At 41.1% G+C, this 26,712-nt stretch overlaps 3 protein-coding genes and 1 long non-coding RNA gene across 9 annotated transcripts; 3 read left to right on the forward strand and 1 right to left on the reverse strand.

Annotated features, from left to right (window-relative positions):
- Window positions 1-423: 423 nt before the first annotated feature.
- On the forward strand, window positions 424-7,177 carry LOC125014748 (transmembrane protein 184C-like). Of its 3 annotated transcripts, none has more exons than XM_047596083.1 (11): window positions 424-723; window positions 1,187-1,452; window positions 2,477-2,513; window positions 2,815-3,020; window positions 3,104-3,178; window positions 4,599-4,692; window positions 4,807-4,919; window positions 5,014-5,113; window positions 5,633-5,710; window positions 5,796-5,889; window positions 6,592-7,177. In XM_047596083.1, exons 1-11 carry the CDS (start codon window positions 712-714, stop codon window positions 6,861-6,863), a joined length of 1,347 nt encoding a protein of 448 aa, XP_047452039.1. In that variant the 5' UTR covers window positions 424-711; the 3' UTR covers window positions 6,864-7,177. The 3 variants fall into 3 exon arrangements, with proteins under 3 accessions (XP_047452039.1, XP_047452056.1, XP_047452047.1); XM_047596100.1 differs by having other exon boundaries at window positions 425-820; XM_047596091.1 differs by having other exon boundaries at window positions 426-809.
- A 2,092-nt stretch (window positions 7,178-9,269) lies between these two features.
- On the forward strand, window positions 9,270-17,766 carry LOC125014604 (NLR family CARD domain-containing protein 3-like). Of its 4 annotated transcripts, none has more exons than XM_047595830.1 (11): window positions 9,270-9,390; window positions 10,039-10,096; window positions 10,268-10,351; window positions 10,558-10,638; window positions 11,183-11,266; window positions 11,501-11,661; window positions 11,864-13,649; window positions 13,827-14,000; window positions 14,227-14,400; window positions 14,519-14,565; window positions 15,329-17,766. In XM_047595830.1, the coding sequence occupies exons 2-11, from the start codon at window positions 10,047-10,049 to the stop codon at window positions 15,859-15,861; spliced, it is 3,174 nt and encodes a 1,057-aa protein (XP_047451786.1). In that variant the 5' UTR covers window positions 9,270-9,390; window positions 10,039-10,046; the 3' UTR covers window positions 15,862-17,766. The 4 variants fall into 4 exon arrangements, with proteins under 4 accessions (XP_047451786.1, XP_047451793.1, XP_047451804.1 ...); XM_047595837.1 differs by having other exon boundaries at window positions 10,567-10,638; XM_047595848.1 differs by lacking the exon at window positions 10,558-10,638.
- On the reverse strand, window positions 17,485-19,465 carry LOC125014913. Its single transcript, XR_007113542.1, has 2 exons — window positions 18,692-19,465; window positions 17,485-18,398 (listed from the first exon to the last, which is right to left on the reverse strand). It is a non-coding gene; the product is annotated as an uncharacterized LOC125014913 (long non-coding RNA).
- Window positions 19,466-20,306: 841 nt separating this feature from the next.
- LOC125014895 lies at window positions 20,307-25,788 on the forward strand. Its single transcript, XM_047596429.1, has 6 exons — window positions 20,307-20,496; window positions 21,051-21,139; window positions 21,461-21,620; window positions 23,722-23,777; window positions 23,906-24,274; window positions 24,377-25,788. The coding sequence occupies exons 2-6, from the start codon at window positions 21,058-21,060 to the stop codon at window positions 24,547-24,549; spliced, it is 840 nt and encodes a 279-aa protein (XP_047452385.1). The 5' UTR covers window positions 20,307-20,496; window positions 21,051-21,057; the 3' UTR covers window positions 24,550-25,788.
- The last annotated feature ends 924 nt before the right edge of the window (window positions 25,789-26,712 follow it).

Consider the following 26,712-nt stretch of genomic DNA (forward strand, 5'->3'; position numbering starts at 1 on the left):
AAATTGTTTTTAATTACTATATTTATTTTATTTTATATATTTTAATAAAAAATAATAGAATTTTAAAGTATATGCGAATAATGACATATATTTTAATATTTTTTATACCTATAATAAGGTTTTTTCTTTTGTCTTCTTTATATGACGTAAGCTTTTATATTGTTAATTTACTTTATTATAAACTCATTTAATAATAATTTTGAATAAAAACATCTAAGAAATGTAAAGATTACAAGATTAGATCAAATTAGATCAAATGATTAGATCAATTATAATAATAACAATTTTATGAACGTGCATATTGTATAATCATTAAAATAATAATTAAATAATCACCATTATTATAATTATTTACATTTATATTTCTATCGAATATATTTTAATCCTATATAATATTTTTTTTACTCATATGCCTTTTTATTATTTTTTTTATTTTCTTGTTTCCTCTTCGAGAAGCTTTGCGGATGATTTAATTTAGATCATTTAATTTGTTCTCCGGCCACGTGACCCGCGGAGACGCGGTTCCTCCCGGTGACGTGGGTCCGTAAACACGGAAAAAACGGGAGGACAAACACGGACGAGCCGCCGGAGCCCGAAGAGTTTGAACGACTGGGACCGTGATCGACGCTGGAGGCGAACGGAGAACTGTGACCCGGACCCGACCGGACCGGACCGGACCCGCGGAGCGTCGGTTCCTCGGAGGATGGGGGGATGCGTTGCCTGGTAACGAGACCGGAGCCGAGGATGAAAACAGGCCGCGACTCCAGAGTCTGAATCTGTCCATCGGTCCACGTCGGTTTAAAATCGAGGTGTTTGTGATGTAAATAAAACGTGACACGTTTAAACGCGTGGTGATGCGAAGCGGTCTGCCATAACATTATGACCATTGTGATTAAAACATGGCTCCTGTCGGTGGGTGGGGAGGCAACTTGAGGAGGAGGAGGAGGAGGAAGTAGAGGCAGAGAGGGAGGGAAAGAGAGAGGAAATAGAAAAGAGGAGGACGAGGAAGTAGTAGAGGAGGAGAAAAAAGGACAAGACAGAATAAGAGGGAAGTGGGGGAGGAAGAAGAGAAAGAGGAGGAGGAGGGAGGTCAGGAGTATTAGACCAGCCATATCATTATGACCGGCCTGCTCTCCTCTGGACCTCTGAGGTAGACCTGTGGTATGTCCTCCTCCCTGTGGTCCAGGATGCGTTCAGGGTGAAGATGCCGTGCTCCTGTTCAGAGTGGAGGAGGTGGATCCGTCCCCTGGTCCTGGTCCTCTACGTCCTCGTCCTGGTGGCCGTCCTGCCCCTGTGTGTGTGGGAGCTCCAGAAGGACGAGGTGGGGACGCACAGCAAAGCCTGGTTCATAGCCGGAGTCTTCGTCTTCCTCACCATCCCCGTGTCTCTGTGGGACATCCTGCAACACCTGGTCCACTACACCCAGCCAGAGCTACAGAAACCCATCATCAGGTAGCACCTCCACCTACTATTACTCCTCCTTTTACTCCTCTACTTTTACTCCTCTACTACTCCCTCTTCGTCCTTTTACTCCTGTACTACTTCCTCCTCCTACTTTTACTCCTCTACTACTCCCTCTTCATCCTTTTACTCCTCTACTACTTCTTCTTTGTCCTTTTACTCCTCTACTACTTCCTCCTCCTACTTTTACTCCTCTACTACTTCCTCTTCGTCCTTTTACTCCTCTACTACTTCCTCTTCACTATTTTACTCCTCTACTACTCCCTCTTCATCCTTTTACTCCTCTACTACTCCCTCTTCCTCCTATTACTCCTCTACTACTCCCTCTTCATTCTTTTACTCCTCTACTACTTCTTCTTTGTCCTTTTACTCCTCTACTACTCCCTCTTCCTCCTTTTATTCCTCTACTACTTCCTCTTCACTATTTTACTCCTCTACTACTTCCTCTTCGTCCTTTTACTCCTCTACTACTTCCTCTTCACTATTTTACTCCTCTACTACTCCCTCTTCCTCCTATTACTCCTCTACTACTCCCTCTTCCTCCTATTACTCCTCTACTACTCCCTCTTCATTCTTTTACTCCTCTACTACTCCCTCTTCCTCCTTTTATTCCTCTACTACTTCCTCTTCCTCCTTTTACTCCTCTACTACTCCCTCTTCATCCTTTTACTGCTCTACTACTTAACCTCATTTCCCCCCTTTTCTACTTTCTCTTCCTCCTTCTCTCCTCCCTCTTCTGATTCTTTCTCCTCCTCCTTTACTACTTCCCCTTCTTCCTCTCCCTCCCCTTCTTCTTCCTCCTTTCTATTTCCTCTTCCACTCCCTCTACTTCGTCTTCCTATCCCTCCTCCTCTACTACTTCATCTTCTTCCTCTGTCTCCTCTTATTTGTCTTCCTTTCTAATACCTCCTCATCTCCCTCCTTCTCCTCCTCTTCCTCCTCCTGCTTCTAAACAATCGACTGCTAGTTTTAAAAGGAGACGTCGTCTTTAAAGACTCTGTTCTTCTTTCTCCAGGATCCTATGGATGGTTCCCATCTACAGTCTGGACAGTGTGAGTCATTTATTACAATTTGTTGTAACTACGGCCTGACAGACTAGCCTAGCTTAGCTTAGCCTAGCCTAGCCTAGCCTAGCCTAGCTTAGCTTAGCTTAGCTTAGCGTAGTAGTTTAGTTGTACATAAAAACAACAACAAAACCACAAGTAAAAAGAAATATTAAATAACATAAAATAAGATTAATGTAAGATATAAATATAATCTAGTGAAACAAAACAATGTACAGAATAAACATAGGTGGTTAGAGGAGGGTATGAGGGAAGTCACCTCTGAGTCCAGGTCTTGTCTCCCGTGCAGTGGCTGGCGCTGCGCTACCCCGGCCTGGCCATCTACGTGGACACGTGCAGGGAGTGCTACGAGGCCTACGTCATCTACAACTTCCTGGTGTTCCTGCTGAACTTCCTCAGCAACCAGTACCCGAGCCTGGTGCTCATGCTGGAGGTGCAGCAGCAGCAGCCCCACCTGCCCCCGCTGTGCTGCTGCCCCCCGTGGCCGATGGGAGAGTAAGAGGAGGAGGTTGGGGGGGAGGAGGGGGTTCACTCTACGCGATGAATGGATGTTGTTCATGTGCCTCTCTCTCCGTCAGGGTGCTGCTGTTCAGGTGTAAGCTGGGAGTCCTCCAGTACACTGTGGTCAGACCCGTAACCACGGTGATAGCACTGTAAGTTTCCTCCTGTAACCACGGTGATAGCACTGTAAGTTTCCTCCTGTAACCACGGGGATAGTACTGTAAGTTTCCTCCTGTAGCCACGGCGATAGCAGTGTAAGTTTCCTCCTGTAACCACGGCGATAGCACTGTAAGTTTCCTCCTGTAGCCACGGTGATAGCACTGTAAGTTTCCTCCTGTAGCCACGGCGATAGCACTGTAAGTTTCCTCCTGTAACCACGGTGATAGCACTGTAAGTTTCCTCCTGTAACCACGGGGATAGCACTGTAAGTTTCCTCCTGTAACCACGGGGATAGTACTGTAAGTTTCCTCCTGTAGCCACGGCGATAGCAGTGTAAGTTCCCCTGTAACCACGGTGATAGCACTGTAAGTTTCCTCCTGTAACCACGGTGATAGCACTGTAAGTTTCCTCCTGTAGCCACGGCGATAGCACTGTAAGTTTCCTCCTGTAACCACGGTGATAGCACTGTAAGTTTCCTCCTGTAACCACGGGGATAGCACTGTAAGTTTCCCCCTGTAACCACGGTGATAGGACTGTAAGTTTCCTCCTGTCACCACGGTGATAGCACTGTAAGTTTCCTCCTGTAGCCACGGCGATAGCACTGTAAGTTTCCTCCTGTAACCACGGTGATAGCACTGTAAGTTTCCTCCTGTCACCACGGTGATAGCACTGTAAGTTTCCTCCTGTAGCCACGGCGATAGGACTGTAAGTTTCCTCCTGTCACCACGGTGATGGCACTGTAAGTTTCCTCGTGTAACCACGGTGATGGCACTGTAAGTTTTATTCTGTAACCACGGTGATAGCACTGTAAGTTTTATTCTGTAACCACGGTGATGGGACTGTAAGTTTCCTTCTGTAACCATGGTGATAGCTTTGTAAGTTTCCTTCTGTAACCACGGTGATGATGTTCAACTATGGTTTCCCATAGTAACGGTGGTGATGATGCTTTTCATTTCTGTTCGTTACCACAATAATAATGCTTTAATTTTTCTTCTGTCGCCATGGTGATTGTGTTCTAAGATTTCCTTTGTGCTGAATGACAGACACACTAGTTCAGTCCAGTTTAACAGCACCATAAACTCCATCCTCCAAAATGATAATCCAGCTGAATCACCGCCTTTCTGTTTCTACATCAACTCAACATTAGGACGTCATGAATCTGAATATACAGGAATGTTGTCTGTCTCCACTGGTTCCATTGTGTAGTGGTTATCATGTCGGCTTCACATCCCAGTGGAGCTACTCTCTCCTTATAAGGATGTGGGCCCCAACATGTTCAGAAGGTCTAGATTCTGCCTATTAATCACTGAAACAACAAGATAACCGTTTCCTGTTATGATTATTATTTATTCGCACACTTTAAAATGTTCTCGTGTGGAGACGGTGAACCGGTGTTTGTCTCTGTGTCTGCAGCATCTGTCAACTCTGTGGAGTTTACGACGAAGCCAACTTCAGCTTCAGGAACGCTTGGTCCTACCTGGTCATAATCAACAACATATCACAGCTGGTAAAGACACACACATCCTTAGACCGATGGACTGTAACATCGGGTCGTATGAGACAAAACGCTGCACGATCTACAGCTGCCTACGTCTAATATATAGTTGTGTCTCTTGTGCAGTTTGCCATGTACTGTCTGGTGTTGCTGTACCGAGCTCTCAGAGAGGAGTTGACTCCCATCAGGCCTGTGGGAAAGTTCCTCTGCGTCAAACTGGTTGTGTTCGTCTCGTTTTGGTAAGAATGTAAATTTTACAAACCCTCTGAACTGTTTGTTGGACCCCACTCCCCCCCAAAAAAACACATTTTAAGACTGAATGTTCCTCTTCAGGCAGGCGGTTTTCATAGCGTTTCTGGTGAAAGTCGGTGTGATCTCCGACAAACACACCTGGGACTGGGACAGCGTAGAGGCCGTGGCTACTGGACTCCAGGTTTGTACATTCATGTGACCTTTGTCCTTTGAACTCATCACTCCCCCAACATGTTTACAGCCTGGTCTATTCTCTGTTGTTATTTTCTTCATTATTATTATTTGTTTTGGTTTAAAAAAAAAACTCACCTCTTAAATGATGCCAAGGCTTTAAATGTCTGGTGGGTGTCCTCACGGGTTGCTAGTTGTCCCTTGGCACCTCTTTGACCATTTTCTGAAATAGCTGAAATAGAGTCATAAGCTCCACCCCCTCCATGGTAGTGGATGGGACTCAAATAAAAACACTAGAACACACACCAAAGCTGTAGCATGTCCAAGTGTTTTAGTTAAATATAAAATATTAAATACTGTAAAAACAGGATGTGACATAATAATGATTGACAGTGGCCGTTGGCAACCACTACCTGAAGTGTATTTGATTCATGTTGATATTCACCTTAATCTTAATCAGATATTGTCTTTGTGTCTCCACTCTTCAAATCACTGACCTATCAACCAACTGATGCATTAACCGTAACAGGACTTCATCATCTGCATAGAGATGTTCCTGGCTGCCATCGCTCACCACTACACCTTCACCTACAAGCCCTACGTACAGGTAAATCACCCCCCCCTCCACCTACTGACGTACTGGCCTATAACACAGTGTCTCAGTACAGTCATCTGTTCATCTGTCCATCCAGGAAGCGGAGGAGGGGTCGTGTTTCGACAGTTTCTTGGCCATGTGGGATTTCTCCGACATCAGAGCTGACGTCACAGAGCAGGTTCGCCATGTTGGTGAGTGTCGGAGATGGTGCGTTAATTAATGTCCCTGGCAACAGAGCGAGCAAGCGAATGGCTGTGGTGAAGGAAACACGCTAGCTTCGGAGCATGCTAAGGGCTAGCTAAGTAGTTTTAGTAGTTGAGGTTGCGTGGTTTGGTCCAAGCCACAGGTAGGAGGTTGTTCTCTTTGGGTTTTGGGTCCACATGTACGGGGCTAACTGCAATCTCCGTTTCTGTATTTGGACGTGCGGGTTGTGGTTCAGTCCTGTTCCCCACCCTCTCCCTCCACCCAAACCAGGGTCTGTACCCTCATCCAGTCCCTTCCCTTCCCTGGATTGGAGAGAGGTAGCTTGGACAACTGACCTACACAATTTATTGAGTCAATAAGACGTAAGAAAGCGTTTATTTCCCATCTGTGGGATTTCCCATAATTCTGCACAGTAGCACCGAATTAGGTAAGAAATATGTAAAAAAAAAAAAAACAATAAAAGACAATATCAAATTTGAAAGAATGTACAAAATATACAAGAATAGCATTCTGACACTGTTAAGTCTTCTTGAGGTGTTGTGGGCCTAACTTAATGAAACATCGGTCAAGGGAAGTGCCCACTTGAAAACCCCAATGATCTGCCGAATACTGCCTACTGCGGTTGGCTAGGCTAGTTAGCTGTTTTCTTCTAGTTAAAAAGTATACCTGCTCCATATCTCCACCCTCAGGTCGTACGTTCCTGGGTCGTCCCAACAAGATGTATTTCGGCACCGCTGCTCGACCCGAACACACCGAGCACACTGGCCTCCTCACCTCGCAGGATCCCGTCGCCGTGGCCGCCACGTCGATGCCCTCCTCCCCTTCGTCGAGTGGGCGGTACCAAGGGCTCGGGCACACCCCTGCCCCTCACTCCATCTCCGCCCCCGCAGGGTTCACGTCTGCAGCCTGGGAGGACGACAGCGACAACTCGCCTCCGGAGACAAGGGGCGTCATCCAATGAGAAGGGTTCTGTATTAAAGACAGAATGAAATCAGGATAAAACCATGAAGTTGGACTGAATGAAAACAAAGAGTGTCCCCTGTGATGTCAAAGCCATGTTTGTTGAAAGACTTTGGTATAATTACTCTGAAATAATTACTCAGATATACGTGTTTTGGTGTCGCATTGTGTAATTTTGATAAACGTGCTCGTAGCTGTTGACAAAAGACGACATTTGAGATTTTATCTGCATGTTGTTCTCTTGGTTTTACGGTGCTGAAGTGTCCTTGAGCTGGTTTTAACTATTTAACTCACAATAAACATCATTACGCCACAGACTGAGTCCTTGAAACTAGTTCATTCTCATCCGTCCAGGTACCTAAATGAATAAAGCTTGAAGAAAATCAGCCAAGTGTCTTCTTTGACTTGAGGAGGAAGTAAAAGTTTTCAGGAAACCTTGAACAAGTCCAAATTGGGTTAGTTTTACATGTGTTTTTGGACATTTAGTTAAAACTACTGGACACATGCTGGTCTCAGTCCACATGTGGAGGTGGTCCGGGACACATTTGACCTCATTCCTTTGGTTAGTGTGAACACGCGATGAGTCCTGGCTCTCATTAAAGGCCACCTACTCAACATCTGATATGCACAACAGTTTAACTCATTCGTTCAACCACTGGTAGAAATGATTACAAGAAAAGACAATCAGTACATGTACATGTACACGTGACAACAATAAATTATTGCATTAATCTGAATTTAACTGGACAACTTAAGCACATGTAAACACGTTACTCCGACTAAAATCTAAGTTCTTCGTATACAATTAAGACACCCAGATAATGTGAAATCAATTTTCTCCGCCATGTATACGCCTTAATTGGACTTTAACTGGACATGTGCGCATGCTCCACAACCGCTCCGCTGGTGCATGACCCTGGAACAAAAACACCCAAGAAAGCCGGTCACAGAGGAAGCAGAAGGATACCTGAGGGATAGCGCCATCTATCTGCACCATAAGTAGCGCACAGATTACGTACAAGATTAAAAAGCTGAACTATTATCTATCTGGTTGTTGCTTGAAATGCCGGTTTGCTGCAACAACTTTTGTTTATTATACAATGCAACATCCGGACACATTCCCGTCAGTTATTCGATTTTCTCCGTTGCAAGTAAACTGGGACAAGGACCTCATTCAGAACGTCAAATTTCAAGCATAGATGAAGCTGTGCATGTAAACACAATGACTGCTTGTATTTGTCTCTAAGTGAAGTAACATCAGGGTAGAGATCAAGAAGTAAAGAAGAACTCAACGTGGGAGAGGCTTTCGAGCTTGTTCCACAATCTGGAACTGAATAGGCTGACCTTTCTGATACCTATCTATCTGAGTGTTTATATCCGCCATTTCCTGAACTGTCGCACAAACTGTTTTAAAATGGTACGACCAAACTGAGTGAAAGAGCAACAAACTGTCACGACTGACCTTCAGTGAAAACAAAACAGAAAGCAGCAGATATAACACAGGATGGTAAAATAACATCAGACTGAGACTCATTTCCTCTAGAAACATAGAACAAACACAAAAGCGACTTACGGGAGAGTGAAATGTTACAAGTCTCATGTGTTGTGTGTTGCCCATGACAAAAGAAACACAAAAAGTAGCCTGACGTACTTTTAACCACGCTGAGTTATTAATGAACTTGAGAGGTGTGTGCAGAGTCAGACACACAACTACACACACAAGACATCTTACAAGAACACACTGTGCATCAACCTTCAGAACCTACTCACCAGGAGATGAGTTTTTAATCAGTCTTAGCAGGGATTCGTGAGCTAGAGGCACGTCTGGGCAAGTTAGGGCAGCGAGGGGCACGTCTACGTGGATCAACCGAGAGTATAACTAAATTATTATTTGTTGTTGAGCCACACAGACGACTTTCAGAGACACACACACAAAAAAAAAACTATAGAAAAACACTTCAATAAAGTAGATGAAAGATAAAAGGCCACTTGGGGCATCAAAGGGCATCAAAGCACAGGTGGCCAAGCACCTGCCAGAGTGGTGCTGTTTATTTATAAAAAAGCAAAAACAAAATAAGGTTGACTAAGGTCAATGTGAGGACGCCTGTAACTAAACCAGAAAGAAGAATTATATCAAATAAGAAGGAACCAGTTAAAGCTGTTAAGACAAAGAAAGTGATAGTTCCTCTTCGATTTTTAAAAGGAGACTATCAAGCCTTTTTATAATTATTAATATTATAATTATTATTGTCATAATAATAATTAGTATTATTATCGTTATTTTAGTTGGATCCCCATTAGTCACTGCCAAGGGGAATTCACACAAAAGGGAAAGTGAGACGGTTGCTGCTGACTAGTTGTTGACATGTTGAATCTGAACTCCAGTAACACCCAGTCACACCCAGCAGGGAGGAGGAGCCACAGGCCGAGGACACGAAACCGAAAGTAACCACAAGAGGGGAAAACCAACATACGGAGGCAGAGAGGACGCAGAGAGAGAAGACGTTTACCAAAACAAACGACGAAAGGTGAGTTTTAACAGCAATAACAGTATTTATATAACTTTTATGATTAATCTATTACATGCAGGTGAGAGCTAATTAGGTGTTTGCGCGTCCTGTTCGTCTGTCGTTGATGTGCGTCATTGAGCAAAAGACAACAAAAGAGCGCAATATCAATGATGATGCACGCGGAACCTTTCATTGTTTTTGTCATGAGCAGTCCTCTATCTATGCTTGCGTACACCCTAAATAATACAAATTCTTACTACAGTGTTACAGGCTCTAACCATTTTAATCTTTATTTATTTATTGCACTGCACCTTTATAAAAATAGTGCTGTTCCTTTAAGAAAGACCGTAGTCTTGAGTTGTTGATGTTGTGTTTTAGGCATGTCTGAACTGAGGCCATCATGAAATAAGATGTGGGAGGGGATGATGTTTGCTGATTATCCTGCAAAGGGCCACTAGATGGAGCTGTGGTACATGAGATGGGGGGGGGGGGGGGGGGGTTCATAGTTTGTGAAATGGAGTTGAGTCCATACCTCAACGGGTCAAGGCCACTTTACTGGCAAATATTTGGATGGATACAATATTAGACAGGTGGCCAAAATGTTATATTCATGTACATACAATTTAAGATGTTTTTTTTTTTTTCTGTACTTTCTATGTTTTGCAGAAGCAGAAATGAAAAGGAGGCGATCATGTTCAGAGTCCCGCAGTGGACCTTCAACCAGGTAATGTTCAGATGGAGACAGTCAACTGAGTGTTATCTGAACTTATTTAAGTCCATAAAAATCACAGCATAGTGAAAAGTGAGAGTGAAGTTAAATGTCTTGTCAAGTGATGAATTCCCAGAAAAGGTGAATCTACATTAAAACACAGTGTCTGTCAATCTGTCCTTCTAGTTCAGAGATGAGTTCACAACCCGACCAGATGTCTCTCAAGAGTGATAAATCCATGATGAGGCCGATCGTTTTTGATGGTGGCAGGTAAAGTTTGTGTACCATAAATCAAATGTCTAAAAACAACTGATAAACTCAACTATCCAGTTAAAATAACTTTGTGAGCATATTTAGAACAATAAGTGAATATAACGTCTTCCAAAATGTGTTTGATTTGTCCATTGTTACAGTTTTAGGGACTACCTCTCACATTCTTAGTCTTGGTTGATTCAATGAAACTGTGTATCCATCAGTCCTTCTAGTTCATCTCCTGACCAGATGTCTCTCAAGAGTGATAAATCCATGATGAGGCCGATCCTCTTTGGTGGTGGCAGGTAAAGTTTGTGTACCATAAATCAAAGGTCTAAAAACAATTGATAAACTCAACTTCTAGTTAAAATATTTTTGTGAGCATATTTAGAAAAGGAAGTGATGTATCCCAAAATATGTTTGATTTGTCTATTTGTCTATTGTTACAGTTTTAAGGACTACCTCTCATATCCTTAGTCTTGGTTGATGCAATGAAACTGTGTATCCATCAGTCCTTCTAGTTCATCTCCTGACCAGATGTCTCTCAAGAGTGATACATCAATGATGAGGCCGATCAACTTCGATGTTGGCAGGTAAAGTTTGTGTACCATAAATCAAATGTCTAAAAACAATTAAAATAACTTAATGAGCACGTACAAAATAATAAGTAAATATAACGTTTTCCAACATGTGTTTAATTTGTCCAGCGTTACAGTTTTCTGTAGTTCTCATATCCTCAGTCTTAGTCTTATTTGAATATCTTGGCGACAATAGTTGATTTTAGGGATCAAGTAATGCTACCAATGCATTGACATACAATGAGATGAACAGGTCAGTCTTTCTTCCTAGTTTGCAGAGTGCAGTTGGGTCAGGAGGTCCCAGCAAGAGGTCTGCGAAGAGTGAAACTTCCATGTTTGAGACGGACAAACAAAGGTAATTAAAAATTATTCTGCATATATAAAATATTCAAATTCAGCACATGTACAAAACAACAGAAGATTTCTTTAGCCAGAGTTGAACAAACTCTCAAAGTGCTACATCTGAGAAAAGAGTTTTAAGTAACCACAATCAGAGCAAAGGGAATTGGAAAAAATGGTTCAGAGATTTGCATCTTAGCCTCAAGGTAAGTTTGTACGAATAAGGTGTCGTTTGTTGTACTCCCTACAGACAGTCACCCTACAGCTGTTCATTTTGTATGGGGGTTTTGAGGCAACTCTCTTGTGGACACTGGTCATGCAAACAGTGTCTCAGCTCTGAAGGGGACCAGTCTGATTCCTCAGCAACAAGTGTCTGCTCAACTTGTGGGAAAAAACTGAAGCCAGACATGGGTACGTTTAAATACTTGTGTCAGCAGTATAACTGCTACTCCAACGCTATGCAAGAAATAAAGTAAGATCTTGTTAGCAAATATTAGATGGTAATGTTTAGGTGAGAGATTTTGTGTGGTGTTGGGATGACAAGATCTTCTGGTATTTTGATTTACATTTTTCTTCCCATTGGAACTTACCATCTCGTATTTAACCATTACAGGTGGCAGCCAAGTTTTGAAAGCAACGAAGAATCTCAAAGAAGCAATGGGAAACAAATTTAAGTTCACGTCTGAAGGTAATGGTGACCAAGAGAGTCTTAACAGAATCTACACAACCCTCCACATCACCACCGGAGAGAGTGAGGGGCCACACACAGACCACGAGTCCCGGTTACTCGAACGCAAAGTGAAAAAGTGCTCCTTGTCAAAACATTTGGTCAAACTCCATGACATCTTCAGAAGTTCGCCTGGACAAGAGAAACCCCACAGAACAGTTCTGACGAAAGGCATCGCAGGGATTGGAAAATCATTTGCTGTGCAGAAATTCATCCTTGACTGGGCTGAGGAGGAAGCCAACCAGGATGTGGATTTTGTTTTCAGTCTTGCTTTCAGAGAGCTGAATTTGGTCACAGATGAGAAAAGCCTGCACATGCTCCTGACTGATTTTCATCCTGCAATCAAAGATCTGGAAGATTCAGAGGATTACATCAGAACCAAGATTATCATCATCCTTGATGGCCTGGATGAAAGTAGACTTAGTCTAGACTTCAAGGGCAATAAGGTGATAACGTCTGTCAGAGAAGTAACATCTGTGAGTAACCTCCTTGTCAACCTCATCCAGGGAAACCTCCTTCCTGATGCCAACCTCTGGATAACTTCCCGTCCTGCAGCAGCCAATCAGATCCCTGCACAGTATGTGGACATGGTAACAGAGATAAGAGGTTTCAGTGACCAACAGAAGGTGGAATATTTCAGGAGAAGATTTAATGATGAGTCAGGTCTTGCTAAACGGATAACATCACACATACAGTCTTCTCAGTCTCTTGACAACATGTGCAGAATCCCGATCTTCTGCTGGATTTCTGCCGTTTTATTTAAGGAGGTCTTTGTAGAAGACCAAAACGCTGAAATTCCCCAAACTCTTACAGGGATGATGGCACATTTCCTGTTTGCCCAGACAAAACGTAGGAACAGAAAATACGACAAAAAGACTGGGGAGAACAAAGAAGAGCTTCTGAAGACACACAAGGAATTTCTTCTGAAACTCGGCAAGCTTGCCTTTGTTCAGCTTCAGGAGAACAAACTCATCTTTTATGAGGAAGACCTGGAAGAATGCGGCATTGATGTAAAAGAAGCATCTATCTACTCTGGATTTTGCAACGCAGTTTTTAGAGAGGAAGACATCTTTTCCCAAAAAAAGGTCTTCTTCTTTGTGCATCTGACCATACAGGAGTTCTTTGCAGCTCTATACGTCTACAACTGTCTGACAACCAACAATACTGCAGGTCTAGACAACTTCCTGAGTCAGGAAGAAAAAGAACACACTTTACTTGAACTTCTAAAGATGGTGGTTAACAAAGTGTTGGAGAAGAAGAATGGACACCTGGACTTCTTCCTGAGATTCCTCCTCGGCCTCATGGTTGAACCCAACCGAAGAATCCTTCAGGGACTCCTGATCCCACCAGACCCAAGTCAAGATGCCGACAAGAAAATCTTGACTTACCTCAAATCCATCCGGAGGAAGGGTATCTCTCCAGACGGTTGTATGAACCTGTTCCAGACCATGGTCGAGATGAGAGACCACAAAGTCAAAGATGAGATTCAGGAATATCTCAAATTAACTGATCGTTCGAAAACAGAGTTGACTCCCCTGCACTGCTCTGCACTGGCCTTCATGCTGCAGGTATCGAAGAATGATCTTGATGTGTTGGATCTGAAGAGTTATAACACATCAGAGGAAGGCAGAAGGAGGCTGATACCAGCTGTGAGGAGCAGCAGAAAAGCCTTGTATGTTATATATAATTTACTATGATTTGCCACATAATCTGGTTTCTGCAATTCATGCTGCATTTAATCTTAAACTGCATTAGTGAGTGTTTTGTAGCCTGTAGTACAATGAAAATGACTTGGATGTATTTTATGTATTATACTACTTTTGTGTTTTAAACTCATTATCCACCCTAGACTGGGAGACTGCAAAGTGACAATAGAATGGGTCGAACACTTGGCCTTTGGTCTCAAGTTCCCATCTTCACCTTTACGATATCTGGACTTGAGCAACAATGACCTGAAAGATTCAGGAGTGGAGCTCCTCTGTGAAGGACTGTCCAGTCAATGCTGCAGACTCCAAACACTGAGGTACTTATTCAAACATTTAGAAACCAGATGCCATGTCATAATACAATAACCCAGTGGACCACTCTTAGTTGAGGATATTCTTTGGACTGTTTATTCTTTCTTTTGCTTTTTTTATCCTAATGTGGAACAGATTGGATGCAAATAACTCATTAATGGTGACAAAGCTCGATAGAAGTACTTCTAAAACCTGCTTCTTTATCAACCAAACATCTTTTTCTTCTCTCAGGTTGTCAGGTTGTCAGGTCACAGAGAAAGGCTGTGATCATTTGGCTTCAGCTGTACGCTCCAACCCCTCCCATTTGAAAGAACTGGACCTGAGCTACAACCATCTAGGAGACTCTGGAGAGAAGCTGCTCCGTGATCTGAAGGACGACAAACAAAACAAGCTCAACAAAATCAAGTAATTATAGAACATGAGATGTTTTGTGATCTGAGGAATGATGAACAATACAAGCTCAGAAAACTCAAGTAGTTACAATCCCAGTCCGTTCTCATCCAGACCTTATTTTTCTCCACAGTTTTGAACATGGTGGAATTCACAGAATGAAACCAGGATTCAAGAAATGTAAGTTCCTCTGGAAATCATGAACATCTGAATATTTGCAAATTAGAAATAGTTATTTTATTGACTGAGGGAAACAAAACCATTTTGCTGCAGTTATACCAATGTGTAACAACAACTTTTTTCCTTCTGAAGTGATGAATCTAGCATTTAAGTGGCAGAGAATAAACAAAGAGATAGCTAGATAACAATTCAACTTTATTTTATTTATATAACATCTATAACAATACAAATTGTCTCAAGATGCTTCACAAAAAATAATAATAAATAATAAAAACACCCATACAGTGGACTAATCAATATGTCCAAATATTATTTTAACATAAGCTGAAAACGCCAAGTATATTGTGATTGGAACAATCAAAGTGATAAGCTAGCATTAGCATTTACAACAAGCATTTTCAAATCCCTGGGCTAACGGTAATAAATGAATTGAATTTACTGGTGCACAAATTAGGAATATATTGAACGTGTATCCAATGTAATGAGACATTTCAACAAAACTCTACAAATAATTCATAATACACATGTAAATGTACATGTAAATGTGTTGGCTACAAACATCGGGGGGTTGAGGGAGTTTCACGGTTCACCAGTTTGTGCTTTTGGTTTTGTATGTTCAGCAACTCACCTCAACACCTGAAGGCAGATCATTGTATTTACTAATCAGGATGCATGACCTATAAAGGAACCTCTGGGGCTCAGGAGTACAAGCCTTAGCCACTAGAGTCTGTGGTGCTCTAATAAAGCGTTTTCTTACCTCCAGATGCCTGCAAACTTACGTTCGACCCCAACACAGCACACAAGAACCTGCAGCTCTCTGAAGGGAACAGAAAGGTGACCTGGGTGGAGGATGAACAGCCACATCCACATCACAACCAAAGGTTTGATCATCACCTGCAGATTCTGTGTGAACAAGGTCTGAAAGATCGCTTCTACTTCGAGGTGGAGGGGACGGGACACTTGAGTGTTGGGCTAACGTACAGAAGCATTGGCAAGAAAGGGGACGGGAACGACTGCAAGCTGGGATTCAACGACAAGTCTTGGTGTCTGACTTGTTCTGAAAATGATTGTTACGTTTGGCATGACGGAGAGCGACACAACTTATCTTCATCATGCACACGTTCCAATCATTTGGGAGTCTATCTGGACTGGGAGGGCGGCATCCTCTCCTTCTACAGGGTTTCCTCCGACAGTCTCACCCGCCTCCACACTTTCAAACAAAAGTTCAGTGAAGTCCTCTATCCTGCCGTTGAGCTTCACAGTCATTCCTGGGCGTCATTTCGTCAGCTAACGTAAACACTTTCTCTTTGCATAGAGGTGGTCAGAGCATATTCTGATATGTCCTTAGCTTTAGCATTTAGCACACACACAGGACAACTTGGTCCTCCTAGAGCTCCCAGAGTAACCAGAGTGGCCCTCTTTGGTCTAAAACCAAAAATAGAAGAAGAGAAGGCTTCGAAGAAAGAGCGAGACAGGAGACACACCAGATCACTGTAAGTTGTGTGAAACAGGACAGAGCTGTCGGTTGTCCATCCTTGAGTTGGTCAACATCATGCTGTAGTGCAGTGGTCACAAACAAAACCAGCGCTGAATTTACAGCAGCTTACCTGACATCTTCTCCTTTGTAACCTAAAGAAATTAAACGGCATCTATTCCAAATTTAAAGAACTTCACGAATGGTAGAAGAAGTTATCGAGGTTGTAATTCTTTGGGAAAAGAGTCATAAACGGAGTGAACTGATCCGGTTCGAGTGCATTAATTAAGAATATATGGGAGATTTATCCAGTGAAATAAAACATTTCCCTCAAAATTTGACACAAAAATTCTACACAACTAAGTAAATGTTGGGACCAATCGTTGGGAGTTTGTTGGTGGTGAAGGAGTTGCACATTTTGCTTGTTTGTGCTCTTGGTTTTACCAATTCATTCCGTAGTTTATTCATCTGTTTGCAACAATTTCCCGACCGTCACATCGGTAATCGAGAAGCTTTTAACTACATCTTCTTCTCTGTCCATCTACAATCTTGATCTTTAACTGATCCGGTTGTTAGTTAAGAGATAAGATCAAGGTGACGTCGTCTCTATGTTCATATTTACACGGAGAAACTCAGACGTTGTCTTTCATACTGGCGTCCATACTTAACATGGATTTCACAGCAAAATTTAAGTGGGATCATAAAGTCTCTCTCATTGTTTACTGTACATACGCTCACTGACCAGTTCAAACATCTTAGCTTCAATCAAAATGTCATTATTCAGGATTAGTTTCAAATCACTGAGAGAGCTGTTGGTTCAACTGTGTGTTCACTTTGTTACTATTACTTTGTATTTTGTTGTGTTGACACGTGTTCCTTTTATCTTTCCAAGAATCAGTTTAAGTTTTACATCAGATTGATAACGGTTTACATTAATGAGCTTTAAAGATAAAATGAAAACACATAAACTTGTAGATACGGTTCAATACGTCCACCTGCATGTGTTTAATGTTCAAAATAAAATGTCAGGTTTAAATGTCAGAAAGATTATTGTGAGAGCACGAATTCATGACGTATTCGTGATGTAGTAGATATGTTTATAAGGTCTGTAACAGTACTTCCACTACATTCATGCATAATAGCATCATATTAAGCTTTTAATGCATCATTATTATTAATTATCAATCAAGCATTAATTCATTCTGTGTGTATGTGTGTTTATTTGTACAGCTATCTTTGCGAGGACCATTTTAAGTTTAAGCAGAGTGAGAACATTTTGGCTGGTCCTCACTTCTCTACGTCTGTTTGAGAGTTAAAACTCAGTTTTATGATAAAGGTTTGGGTAAGGAACTTGGGAAAACATTATGCCAACGAGTGTCCTCACAGAGATAGCCATACAAACATTTTGTGGATAATGTATTTTATATGTATTTCACATATATGTAAATATTACCATTTTTTTCTCTCCTTTTTCCAAAACTGCATTTTCTTTTTTGCTGCTTTGAATATTTTATTTGGGGTAAGTGCAGTGATTCTTCCAGTTAAATATGAGGTTGGCTGGTTTTCTCTTTCTGACGACTGAGGGATTTTTTTCTTTCTTGTTTTTCTGTTTTATATTCTTATTCTTTTATATCTCAGTCTGTATTGTCCAGTGAGTTTGTTGTTTGTTGTGACTCATTTAGTCATTTATTTAATGATCTGATCTAATAAACGGCTTCTAAGAGTTATTCACTGATGCTCTTTATTGTTTCGTGATCTGATTCACTATTTTTTCTCTGCATTGCAACACAGAGATTTATTTCTAACCACTACTGACATAATAGAACTGACACAGATACATAATCTGTACGAATAGAGAAAAGGTCCATATGAATGTGGAGACATAATACTGACACAAACAATGTGTAGAAGAAGGTATTGATAATGCAATTCTATGGGAACAGAAGTTAATATTAGCTATAAACATTTAAGAATATCTTAAATAACACAGATGTTATTTGTCAGTTTAAAGGATAATGTTAATATTCTGTTGTCACATGACTTTGGAGCCATAATAAACTTCTTTCTTGACTTTTTCTGTATTTTCTCCACTAGGTGGCGTTAAATGTCTTTCAAAGAACCTTAAGGCTCCCAACTTCCTCTCGATTTTACAACATTTTAAGTGCACAGCATTTATTAATGACAGACGTTTCCTTGTTGTTAACTCCATAAAGAAGAACCACACATTTTTTAGGCCGTTTCAAATGCATCATTTTTGTAGACACCCAGACAAACACGGGACAGGGTTAGGGTTAGGGTTACCCAGAGCTCAGATATTACATGGAGGAAACATGTTGATCAGTGTGAAATCTGTCAGAATCTGTTGGGACAAAAGAAAAAAGACAAATAAATATTTGTATGAATAGTCAATCAACAACATACGCACATTTCTATATCATTTATTGTAAAATTTGATAACGTTCCTGACGTATTAAGATTAACGGCGCATGCACGACTGATTTATCTTTTTATTAACCATGTGAAGCCTGAATTTCCGTAACTCAACGTAACGTTGTTTGCGCTATTGACAATATTCACTGTGTTACCTCCACAGCTTTATAGTTCCTAACCGTAGTGTGGAGCTGCTGGTTATAAAGCTAAGTCTCGTCTCACCTTAGCTTGGCTCGTTGATGCTAGTAACTAGCAGTCCGGGTTAATTGCGCGCACACACAGAGGAGAGGCGGAGTAGTTGAACACATGGACCGGGGCTTTATTTGGCACTTTTCTTCCTTTCATACAACACAGTACTTTCGTGGCTGCAGAGTGGAGTTTATTTACACTGACTGTATAGTTTCAGGGGCTGTAACCGGTGTTACCTCACACACACTTCTTCCCAGCGTAACGTTATTCCAAAAAAAACAAAAAAAAAACAAAAACACTACCCATAAGGCCACCTCCTTAAAGGAGAATGCTCAGGCCGGTAACAACTGGGAAGTTGTGCTTTTGTCTGGAAGTCATTCGTGACATCTCAAGGGTATAACTTCGTTTTTACCCACAAATTACTCCAAACAACTCTCTCTTCCTGGGGCTCCGCAATCGTGCGTCGTTCAACCAGGAGCCGACAGCAGCGGCGCGTCATAATTACCGTAATGGCAGCATTGGCAGTGTTCAGCCACACTTTGAATATTGTCCATCGTGAGTTACAGTAATTCAAATACCGCAAGCTTCTTTGTGTGCGCAGACAGAGGTTCAGGTCTTAAATGGTTAATATTAGAATTTGAACGGGTCCAGGAAGAACCGTCACTGGCTCCACGTCTGGTAGTTTAGCCTCACTCACTACTATCTTAAACTCTTCTTTGTTCTGTAACAGCTGCAGACGAGCAACCAGAAATTCATATATATTCATTTTAAACCTTATTACGAGACATCTCCATAGTAGACTCGCAATTCTTCTTCTTCTCGTGTTTTATGTTAGTTATTAAGTACCAGCGCCGCCTTGTGACGGAACTCAGCAGCGCCTCTGGTGCGTTATCGCCACCTAGCGACCAGGAAGAGGAAGTACACAAAACAATACAAAACTCCCACAACATAATGACAGGAAAAAAAGTATTTGTCGGAAAAAAAACTTTCTAAATAAATGTACTCAATAGTACTTAAGTACACATATAAAGTTAAATTAAAGTCTACTTCAATTTAGTAATTCAATTCATTATATTATGTCTTGTTTTTCCTCTTTTTTTAATAAATCAACTTCGAATTCTAATACAATCCCACAATATTACAAGTTAAAAAAAAACATCATATACGATTCATGTAAATACATGCACACACATAGGCATATACATGACCCTATACATAAAATAAAATACATAAAATAAACACCAAACATCTCATATATTTACAACGCAACCTGATGCCAAACAATAGTTGTCATGTGAGAAAAAGAAATAACACAACATAACGACAATATTTCACTCCACCACAAAAGCAAATATTGCACTTTTCACTCTATTGCATTTAGTCCATTTAATTATATGGATGCAAAATCAGATTATCAGTAACAAATATAATATACAAACATAGTTTAAATAAATGATACTTTTACCAACATAAAAGTAGACGCTTCCTTGTTTTTTTTTTTTGTTTTTTTTCCCTCGATTTTGTTGTCGTGAACGAAATAAAAACGAAATTAAAAAAAAGTGTTTAATAATACCGGAAGAGGAACTCTGCTCTGATTGGCTCTCACACATATCAAACAGCGCGGTTCGTCGTTGCTGATTGGTCAAAACGCTTCTTCATATTCTTCCGGGTCACACCGTCCGCACAAATGGCTCATTGGCGGGCTTTTCGGAGCTTTTCTTCAAGCCTGACTGGGGTCCTTGTTCCTCTGCGTGGTTTGAGATTGTGGAACGGTTCAACTTGTTGCTGGAGAGTTTCAGTTTTCTCACGTTTTGCAAGCATGTATGTGATCAGGAGAGGTGAGTGGTGGTTTTGTTGTCGTTCTCGTTATGTATCTCAGGCCACTGTCAGTAAAGTGGATCCTCCGGTAATCATGAAATGATTTGCTGCCAGTGTTGTCTGATGGTTTTTATATCACTCAGCCAAAACGTAAGCTCCATATTGCATCATTTTCTGATAATGTGATGGTAAATTTATATCCAATGAATGATGTATATGGGAAGATTAAAAAATAAATAAAAAAACTAAACAATCTGCCCACATATATCATTCATGGAGCACGTTTTCAACACGAGTTTATTTGAAAATGATGCAGTGAAATAAATTGAAAATCACCACAGTGGTAGCTGTAGAGTATGCGGAAAACAATTTGTGGAAGGTTTGGTTACTGTGCACACTAAAACACTAATATAGAACGTTAATAAAGTCCATATATAGTAGTGTGTTTTGTTGTACACTATGTGTGGTATTAAGCAAATGTTTTTAAGCTACAATTGTTTCCACTGTGTTTAAAGTGTGTGTACATGTAGGTTTATATGTGACTTGTCTCTAAATAACTGAATGAATTTTCTAGTTCACAGATGAATGAAGCTAAAGAGTCCACGTGTCCCAGCTCTGCCCCCAAGAGGAGACATTCATTACTGAATTTGCCACCCAGCTTTGGTACTCGTAAACTTTACTAAAGAACAAAGAAAAGAATTTCATTTGGATGAGTAACTGTATTTAACTATATAGAGTGTCACTTTAAACTATTTGCTCATTGTTTTGAGTCATTTTTATGCAGAAAAATATAAATCAAACTGATTCTCACTCTCGTCCTGAAAGTAGATCAGAATCAAACGTATCAAAAACCTTAGACACAGTTTTGTCTAAATCTAATTGAACAACAGATAAAATATTTTACCAGAGTGAAATGTACCATTTTCATGACAAACTGCACATTTAGTTCAGTCCTGTTAACATAAATTCTTTTGTTGCCTTCAGATGCCGGTGAGCTCATCTGGACACCTCAAACTATAAAACAACCTGCTTCTCTCCTCATCCAACAGCTGCTAAATCATGAAACAGTCATGTTTTGTGTAGGTAGGGCCCAAAGGGAAGGACCCAAAGTCAAGACAAAAGATGAGGAGGTAGGGAATCTGGGGTAAAGGATATTTAATGAAAATATAAGGGAACAAAAGGTGGTCTGACATTAACTGACATTAATGCCAAAACTGTACATGTTTCACACATCTTTAAGCTAAAGCACTTACAGAGTGGTAACTATTAATTAACTAATTGTATTGAGCTGACAGTAATGTTTTATGACCCAGATATTTTAAAGGTGTACAGAAATGGCCGTTTGTCCTGTCTGTCGCGCCGAGTGTCCACGAGTGGCATCACGAGTTTACCTGAGTAAGGAAAACGAATTTGATTGGCTGTTATCGAGCGGGCGAGGTCTCACCACAGACTTACTCACCCAAACGTGTCCCTCACTCACTCTCTTGCAACTGAAACACTAGATAATAACTCTCTCAAAACTTATGAAACTGCTCGCTCCAACTCGAAACCAATGCCACCTACTCGCTATCAAAGAAAAACTTCCCAGTTTTTCCTTTTAAATTGTCAAAGCTTCCTGCTGTTTGATTGACAGATGAGGGATCCTGATATCATTGGCTGATGAATTGTGCGCAGGCTGACGTATAATCTGTGCACCTGCACTATCCAATGCATAAACAAAAAAATCACACTTTCACCCTTTACTCGAAAATAGAATTTTGCACAAAGTTTGGCCGACATCGTCTGATAGATGAGTTATTACACTAATTTTATGAACCATAGTTTAATCAAATTAATTTTTCTTTTCTGTACACCTTTAAAGTCAGAAAAGGGAATGTTAATTAGCCTCATATTGACTGATGCGCAAAATTTTAAGAGAGCTGTCACATGATGTGTTTAATGATATGAAATAAAACAGTTTTACTTACAGCTTGAAAACACGCATCTCTCTCCTCACTCCATTGTTTTTTGTGTTTGTGTCCCTGTGTTGTATTACACAAGTTGTCCTCATGTTGAAAATGTGAATTGTTGCATATGTGACATCAGGATAGACAAGAAGAAAGAAAAAATATCTCTTTTTACTCAGGAAAATGTGGAAATAGTAACACACAGTGACTTGGATAATTAACTTTTATCTATTACCTGTTTGGAAATATTTACTTGTTAGATTAGTGTTTGTATTTAACTGGAAATACAATCATTGGCTGAGTGTATTCGTGTGTGTGTGTGTGGGGGGGGGGGTTGGTACAAGGTTCTGGGAATGGAAGTATGTTTTCTTTCTTCAGTCTAATCTGGAAACAGTTCAAATACTTTAAAGCAGAACAAATAGAAGAGGAAGGAGAAGTTTTTAGTTTTCATGTTCTAACATGTAGGTTGTGTTTCTTTGGGATCAGGTGTGATGTTGAACTGATGCTTTGACAATGACAGTGTTTTTGTAGTTAGTTTGGTTTGGTTACATTTTACTTCATCTGAGTGACTTTTTCAGTTCTAAGGGACTTGAAGGAAGTTGAGGTTTAAATATGAGACTGTGGGTAATATCATCACATCAGGAACTTGGCAATATTCTTAAGCTGTTGTTTGGGGTGGGGTTTCAACATTTTAAATGCACAACATGTTGATAATTCCATAAAGAAAAACCAAATAATACAACAAATACACAGATGAATGTTAAGAGCTGTGTTTAGGTTTAAATCAATTTGATCCACCTTTTCTTTCTTTTTTTTGGGCTGTATCAAATACATCGTTTTTGTAGACACACCCAGACAGGAGAAAGAACCCTAGAGCTCTGACTTGATATTTGCAAGTTCATCAGTGTGTGCTTTTGGTTTGAGGCAGTTAAAACTCAGCATCTTTGTTGTTTATTATCACTTAAAAGTCTGTTTAGAGAAGAGCTTTGAAGACTGAAGCTACAGTGGATTTACTCCATAGTCCTTCTGACAAAAGACCAGAGAGAATATTGATTATAAAAAGGACAAGAATGACTGTGACCAGTTGTCTTCTTAAATACAGTTAAGTATGATTCTGTTATTATCCAGGTCATGGTATATCCAGGTAACTGGACTTTTAGAGTGGTTTCCTTTGTTTTGCATCTATGATCAGATGTTGTAACGACTGGATGAAGTCAGACAGTAGATGGTCCTGGTTGTATGTGCTGTGACCTTTGACCTGATGTGTTGATGACTCTTCACCTCTGTCTCCTCTGACAGGGAGAAGATGATCTGCAGGATCCTGCTGCTCATCACCCTCAACTCATGTGTCTGTGGTCAGTTTAGAAAGTGACTTGATGAAGTCCAAATCAATTGTCAGTCTTCAATGATGGAGCTGAAAGACTCAGCCCATGTTCCAGTTCTCAGTGTGTCTGCTCCTCTCTTTCTCTCTCTGTCTCCTCAGCAGCAACATTTGAAGTGAATGTGACACAGAGCTCCTATCAGGCAGAGGAGAACCACCACATCACACTGGAATGGACCTTCACCACCAAACCTGACTCTTCATACAAATATCTGTTCATCTTCTGTAGCTTCTTCATCAATCATCAAGAGAAAGAGTTGACTCTGTATCATGTACATGAAGGTGTTGAGGTGTCAGAGTCTCAGGATGAACAGTTTTCAGGACGAGTCCAGGGAGACAAAGACGTCCTCAGAGAAGGACGAATCAGACTTCATGTGTCCAGACTCAGGATTAATGACTCTGGTCTGTACCAGTGTGAAGTAAAGACAGATTATGGCTCCACATCTGGTAGATGTGAACTCAACGTCACTGGTAAGTTGACAGAGTAGAAGTTACTAGAAATCCTTTTTAAAGATGTCGACTGGTTTTTGAGACGTGAGAAAGTGTCAACTAATATGTTGATGTTCTTTCCAGCAGCTGATGATCAGCCTCAAATTCAGAGACCAACGTCGAGTCCAGAACCAGAGACTGGAGGACAGAGGAGACGACGTGATGGACTGATAGTAGTAGTAGCTCTGATGTTTCTCTGTGTTATAATTCTGATAGTTTTCAAGATCAGAGAGTCAACAACAGAAAGCGATTCTTAACTTGATGGAGGAGGTGAAGGTGCTAAAACTTCAAAATGAAGAGAAGGAGAAAGGATTGCAATCCTGGAAAACCAAGTAGCCGACCTAGAACAGTACTCAAGGATGAACGATATCATTGAGTCTATCATCGCTCGGGCAGTGAGTGAAAGAAGCGACAGAGAAAACAGCGAGTCTGACGCCAACTTGGTGGAGCAACAGGTGATGGCCTTGACCGGAGTCAACTCACAGTGGACCAAAACACCATCAAGGCTTGTCATCCTCTCCCTTGGAGGAATAAGAAGGACAAACCATAATAGCCATAATATTAAGGTTTGCTAACAGGAAGCATAAAACTGCACGACTAGGACAAGGAAAAAAGCTGAGAGGTTCAGACGTCTATTTAAACGAACATCATACAAAAAAGAATGTGGACATTGCCACACTACCTGATGAAACAGAGGAAAATACAATCTACATGGACAAACTGCCAAGTTTTCATAAAACTTAATGGCAAAAGTACTGGTCATCAGAGACATTGAGGACTTGGACAAATACCTGTAAACATGAAAAAAGAGCGTATTAAGGTAACGGAAAAACAGAGGATCTACACTGCATTATCCACAATGACAAAAACACCAGGAATGACAAAAAATTATCATATTGGTTTGAAAACATACAACAATATACTGAGCATAAATTACAAGACATGGAAAATGACATTGATCCTGAATAAGTTCTTTAACAATATCAACAACAATAGCTGCTACTTCACAGAGGAGCAGTTTAATATATATAAGAGCTATATAAGAGCAAAACCATTTACCATTTAGATGACACTTAGTTGGACTTTAGAAATCTTCGCTTAAAACTGTACTTGTGAAGATCTGCTCAAATCATGTCATCATCAAATCTAATCAAAACAACCCTGTATCAGAAACGTGTCCATTTAAAATCTTTATCTTTTTAAGAATTACTAAAAAGTTGCAGACATGTCTGTGAAGTAGAGGAAATGTTTAGCGGTGAGCATCATGTCCCTTCAGCCATATGACCCATCAGTCAGGTAATATTTGCCTGATTGTTTATTATCAGTAACAACATGAGCAGACAAAAAACTGTTAAGTGACAATTCTGCACACTAAACCAAGAAACAGGAATGTTAATATAGTCCATATAGTGTGTTGTGTACACTGTATTTGAAGTGTTGTATGAAATAACTGCTTGAGTTTCTCAATGTTTTTCCATTTGCACAACATCAGCTGCCTAATTTTTTTTTTTTTTTTTTTTTTTTTTTTTTTTTTGTCTGCATTTGTCTGCATAGTTGAACACCACAGGGTGTCAACATTATATGAGGTTCATGCAGTTATATTCTTGCAGCTGAAAGCTTTATTACTTCAGTGCGTGAGTGTGACCATCACCAGCCCTCCCTGGGAACTGTCCTGTTGAACTTTATTGAGTGTAGTGACCTTGTGTGGCAGGGAGGGCAGTGCTACACCTCAGTGAATAGAGGGGGGGAACAAAGGAAAGAAAATATGTAGAAGGATGGACAGTGGAGGAGATTGATTGTGGTGCTAGTAGGAACTAGTGGAGTACAGGGTTCTGTGCTTCCCAAGTCACCTCACTCAAGTATGACTGGGTACAGTCATCTCTGGAGAGATGAGAGAGTCCAGGGGGGGGTAAGGGTGTCCCAATGGAAGGAGAGAAATCTGCCATAGGGCACGTAGTGACAGAGTGAAAGCGAAAATCCAGCCCTTAATAGCCGGGACTCATCAATTCTTTTTGATGTGATCCAGCACGGGCTGGCAGGTGACAACACACATGCATGTGGGCATTCCCTAAATATGAGTGAGACCATTACCAGGGCCCAGAGTCAGGTCAGAAGCCCCAGCGCCCGAGAACCTCCACCCCAGTGTGGGGCGCATGGGTGACAGGACCAGAGAACCACCGTAGCCACGGGGCAAGCCACACCCCAGCGCAGAGGCGAGCGACGACCAACACCCCCAGACCCGCCAAGCAAGCACAAGTCGGTGCAGGCCAGAGCAGCTCCCCATACCCCCCACACCCCCCAGCCACTGCAGCCCGTCCACCCACCGCCGCCAACACCCCCCCCAAAGACCCCACCCCCCGCCCGCAGGGCAGCCATGGACACCTCTCCAGCCGAGAGGACCCCCCCAGGAGCCCAGCAAA

The sequence above is a fragment of the Mugil cephalus genome, chromosome 1 (assembly GCF_022458985.1).
Source record: "Mugil cephalus isolate CIBA_MC_2020 chromosome 1, CIBA_Mcephalus_1.1, whole genome shotgun sequence".
Taxonomy (NCBI): domain Eukaryota; kingdom Metazoa; phylum Chordata; class Actinopteri; order Mugiliformes; family Mugilidae; genus Mugil; species Mugil cephalus.

Excerpts from the sequence above, each read along its gene's own strand:
- LOC125014604 (XM_047595830.1), top strand. The coding sequence starts at position 10,047 with ATGAAAAGGAGGCGATCATGTTCAGAGTCCCGCAGTGGACCTTCAACC. Across the intron at positions 10,352-10,557 it reads ATCGTTTTTGATGGTGGCAG|TCCTTCTAGTTCATCTCCTG; the intron begins GTAAAGTTTGTG and ends TGTATCCATCAG. Across the intron at positions 13,650-13,826 it reads AGGAGCAGCAGAAAAGCCTT|ACTGGGAGACTGCAAAGTGA; the intron begins GTATGTTATATA and ends TATCCACCCTAG.
- LOC125014895 (XM_047596429.1), top strand. The coding sequence starts at position 21,058 with ATGAATGAAGCTAAAGAGTCCACGTGTCCCAGCTCTGCCCCCAAGAGG. Across the intron at positions 21,140-21,460 it reads GAATTTGCCACCCAGCTTTG|ATGCCGGTGAGCTCATCTGG; the intron begins GTACTCGTAAAC and ends TGTTGCCTTCAG. Across the intron at positions 24,275-24,376 it reads ATGTGAACTCAACGTCACTG|CAGCTGATGATCAGCCTCAA; the intron begins GTAAGTTGACAG and ends TGTTCTTTCCAG.
- LOC125014748 (XM_047596083.1), top strand. Across the intron at positions 3,021-3,103 it reads CCCCCGTGGCCGATGGGAGA|GGTGCTGCTGTTCAGGTGTA; the intron begins GTAAGAGGAGGA and ends TCTCTCCGTCAG. Across the intron at positions 3,179-4,598 it reads GTAACCACGGTGATAGCACT|CATCTGTCAACTCTGTGGAG; the intron begins GTAAGTTTCCTC and ends CTGTGTCTGCAG.